General features: G+C 49.1%; 1 protein-coding gene across 1 annotated transcript; it reads left to right on the top strand.

Moving 5' to 3' along the window:
- The first annotated feature begins 624 nt into the window (after positions 1-624).
- On the top strand, positions 625-4134 carry LOC146188971 (uncharacterized). The gene has a single exon (XM_084603937.1). It carries the CDS (start codon positions 2051-2053, stop codon positions 4130-4132), a length of 2082 nt encoding a protein of 693 aa, XP_084460063.1. The 5' UTR covers positions 625-2050; the 3' UTR covers positions 4133-4134.
- Positions 4135-4447: the final 313 nt, after the last annotated feature.

Below are 4447 nucleotides of genomic sequence, written 5' to 3'. Positions count from 1 at the left end.
TGCCCGACAGGCGCAAACTCGTGGTGCCGCCAGAATGCTGCTGCAGCCAAGGGAGAGCCTGCTCCCAAGCACAGATACAGTTTGCCACCGCATGTGTGCAAAGCACTTTTGCCTATTTATGAGCGTTTGGCAGACCCAAAGCTGCTGGAGCGGTGCCAGCAGGGAAAAACCCAGAACAATAATGAAAGCTTGCACTGCCTAATATGGTCACTCGCACCGAAGGAGCGCCATGCGTCACTGTTCTCTGTTCAAGCAGCTGTTGCGGAGGCTGTTGTCCGCTTCAATGCAGGAAACCTACAAGCATGCTCAAAAATACTGAGTGAGCTAAATATGAACCCTGGCGTCCAGAATATCAGGAGGATATACTTGCATGGAATCTCGTGAGCCGTCGACGTAATTTTTTGTGGACACGCTCCTGACTGAGCCACCGTGCGTGGAGTGCCACCTGGCTCTCTCCTGGGGCCAGAAGAAGACTCCGTAACCAGGGTCACCACAGGGCCAGGAAGTCGGAGAACAGTGACTGCAGCGCCTTTGCCTCAACTCATCAGAATTACGGGGGTGGCGACTACAACCACGGTCTTGCTGCTGGCAAGTGCACATGCACCATCACAGACTATCGCTGAGCTTCAAGTCACAAGTGAAGAATTGGTCATCAAAGATAGAACATACGGCAGCACCGTCATCGTTAAGACGCCACAGGTGCTTGGATATCTGACGCCATCGACTGTGACGTCATCGTTCCTCTGCCCTATAAATTCAGCACCACACCCGTCCATCTTCAGTGGGCACGGCGAAAGCGCTGTGAGCAAGGTGCTCAAAATGCTTCGTCTTTTTCTGGCACAGGTTAGTTATGTTTGCACCATACGAACTGACGACAGGTTTCTTGTTCTCTTGCCGTGCCCACGTACATGTTTAAACTCTGCATATAACTGCTATTGCTCTTGTATGCTGCTTATTTGTGGTGATATAGAGATGAATCCAGGCCCAACAGTTGAAGAAATGTTCCAGACACTCATTGAGGGGCAGAAAGACATTAGGTCTCGTCTAGAGGCAACAGAAAGGGCACTGGGCAACTTTGAGGATCGCCTAAATAACATAGAGACAAATATACAAGAGCTGCAGATGAAAACAGATGAAATTGAAAGCATAAGCATAGCCTTAAGTGGTGTGCAGGATGCGATTACAAGGCATCAAACGAGGCTTGAAGATTTAGAAGATAGAAGCCGGAGGTCAAATTTAATTGTTTTTGGCATACAAGAAGATCCTACCGAATCTGAGTCGGATTTGCGCAAAAAAGTTATCGATGATCTGTTTTCTGCTAAACTGGGAGTGCAGTGTTCATCTGTAGCTCGAATTCATAAAATGGGCAAAAATTCTTCAAATCGCCCTGTCATAATGTACTTTCAGGACTACAGGGAGAAACAAGCAGTCTGGAGCAATGTTTCTAAACTAAAGGGAAATAAAATAAGAATCGATAATGACTACTGCGCGGAAACGTTGTGCAAACGCCAGCATCTTTGGCAAAGTGCAAAACTTGAAAAGAAGGCCGGAAGAAAGGTTTCCTTGGTTTATGACAAGCTCAAGATTGATGGGCGGTATTATGAATGGGATGCTGTTTTAAACTCTAGAAGATTGATAGAGCGAGGCACCACATCTTCATCGGAAAGTTAACGGCCAGAAACGTCCGAAGTGCGGTTAGTTTCTCTTAAGGGGGGACACGGGTCTTTGGGAGCAAAAAATGACAAAAAAATCGAGTTTCTGAAAAGGGCATTTTCGGATTCTGCAGCTATTAATCTCCAAGTTCACAAATTTTCTTCTTCTAAAAATCAGTATTTTTGGCGCAATATTGACTTTTGATCATCGTGCGCGATTAATATGCGCAAGAGCAGACGACAAAACGGCACATTTTCTATTCGGCAGTACCGCCGTTCCGACGCACCGCATTCAGCCATGTTGGGCTCGTTTGAAAGCGCGATCTTTGGGCTTCAATTTCCCGCCGCTGCTGCTTGCCTGCTCTCAATGGCCACCAAGAAAACGAACCACAAAGAAAATGAAAACATGGGGTGTGATTCGCTGCTGCGTGCACGTGACTGCAATCGAGCTATTTGATTGGCGGACTCCGTCATGCGTCGTCTGCTGGGCCCGCTGGCGACTGGTGCAGGCTGCCATTTTGTCGAAGAGCCAGCGCTGGTGTGCAACTATGCCTCTCACGAAGTTTCGCTCGCGCCACAAATTTGGCAAAAAGAAAAAGAGTGCTCGCGGTGTCAACTTGCGAAAAAGCCCGGCGTCAGCCGAAAGCCCCGAGGATGTCCAGGAGCCAGCGGCCACTGAAGCAATCCCCGCGTTAGGCCTAGCAACGAGTTCGGCGTCGTCGACGCACAGCCAGCACAGCCGCGTCCGCCACGACACGACGATGATGCAGCCTTCGGACGTCGTCGAAAATGAAAGAAAAGCGGAAGGAATGCTACAGGAGTTGGAATCAACCGCAGCAACAAAGAGAAAAGCGGACATCATCGGCAACTGCGACGCCCGTCCCTTTGACGGTACGGACAATAGGTGCGCAGAAGATACATTCAATATTGTGTGTTTGAAGACTTTTAACGAACTGATGCCCGCAGTGCTGTGCAAAGTGTGCGGTGGGGACGTGCGGATGTCAAAAAGAGATCGTGAGTACGGTCTAGCCGTAAAACTCTCTTTTGTGTGCGAGAATTGCGGAGAGATTTCGTCGGCGTGGAGCTCGCCACGCGTGCAAGGCAACCAAAAGATAAACCCGTTTGCCGTGAACGTCCGTGTTGCACGCGCGATGCAAAGTACAGGAAATCGGCAAACTGCGCTGAATGATGTGTTTGCAGCGATGAACATATCGCACCGTGGGCTGCACACGAAAACGTGGCAAGGCTACGTGAAACGCAAGCTGACGCCGGCAGCGACGCGCGCAGCCGAGGAAGTTTGCAAGGAGAGCGCTAATTCAGTTCGGCAGCTCTACCGCGAACTGAACCTGGACAACCCCGGGAACATTTGCGTATCGTTCGATGGTTCTTGGATGACGCGTGGTCATTCATCGCGCATCGGTGTTGGCGCCGTAATCGAGCTCTTCACTGGACTCGTGCTGGACTACGTCGTGCTCAGCAACTTCTGTGCCGGGTGCGAGCGTGGGCCTAAAGAAGATGACCCATCCTATGAGGCATGGAAAGAGAGCCATTTGTGCCAGAAGAACACGGACAAAAAGTCCGGTGAAATGGAAGTGCAGGCTGGGCTTGTTCTGTTTGAAAGATCGTGGGAAAAACATGGCCTCAGGTACACTACTTTACTTTCAGATGGCGATAGCCGCACATTTCTGGCATTGCAAGAAGCAGATGTGTATGGTTACGTAAAGATCGAAAAAGAAGACTGCATAAATCACGTGCAGAAGCGAATGGGCACGGCCCTGCGCAATGCAATTGCCAAGCACAAAGGCAATGCACAGGAGAGTCTTAGTGGAAAAGGCAAACTAACGGGCGACCTTGTCACTAAGTTGACATCATATTACAGCTGGGCTTTGAAGTCCCATACTGGAGATGTTGGGGCCATGCACAAGGCTGTGATGGCTACCTACCATCACATAACTTCAAACGACAGCATGGCAAACCACACTCTGTGCCCAACAGGCCCAAATTCGTGGTGCCGCCAAAATGCTGCTGCAGCCAAGGGAGAACCAGCTCCCAAGCACAAGTATAATTTGCCGCCCCATGTGTGCCAAGCACTTCTGCCCATCTATGAACGCTTGGCAGACCCAAAGCTGCTGGAGCGGTGCCTCCGTGGCAAAACACAAAATAATAATGAGTGCTTACACTCTCTGATATGGTCGCTCGCACCCAAGGAGCGCCATGCTTCACTGTTTTCTGTCCAGGCAGCCGTTGCAGAGGCAGTGGCCCGCTTCAATGCAGGAAATCAGAAGACATCAGCACTAATACTGAGAGAGCTCAGTATAAACCCTGGCCTGCATAGTATCAAGAGGATGGCTGAGAAGGACAGGCGCCGAACAGCCGAGTCGGTACGGAAGCGTGCTGCTGCTGAAAGCATGCATCAGACCCTCAGGAAGCGGCATTCTACTCGAGCTAAGCAATTGGACTACATGCCTGGTGCCTATTAACTCTCAGGGAGTCTAAATATGCCTACATCTTGTGGCCATTTCGAATAAAATGCGCCTCATCTGTTTTTCCTCATTTTCTAAAAATGCAAATTTTCGACTCTTGGCTGTTTTGGTTCATCAATATCTCTGCTTCTAGGATAGCTAGAGATGTACATTTTTTTGCTAAAGGAAGCTGAAGATGTACACAGTGCAATGATCAAAACAGAATTCTCTAATTGAGCTTCAAAATTTTTTTCTTTTGTTATGTTCATTGGTGCATGACAGGCACAAATTGAACATTGATGTTCAAAGTGCTGTAATATTGCTAATAAGGGT

Source organism: Amblyomma maculatum, chromosome 5, assembly GCF_055883805.1.
Source record: "Amblyomma maculatum isolate TAMU_Amacu chromosome 5, ASM5588380v1, whole genome shotgun sequence".
Taxonomy (NCBI): Eukaryota; Metazoa; Arthropoda; class Arachnida; order Ixodida; family Ixodidae; genus Amblyomma; species Amblyomma maculatum.
Note: the sequence above shows the minus strand (reverse complement) of the source record. Positions and strands in the feature narration are given on the sequence as shown.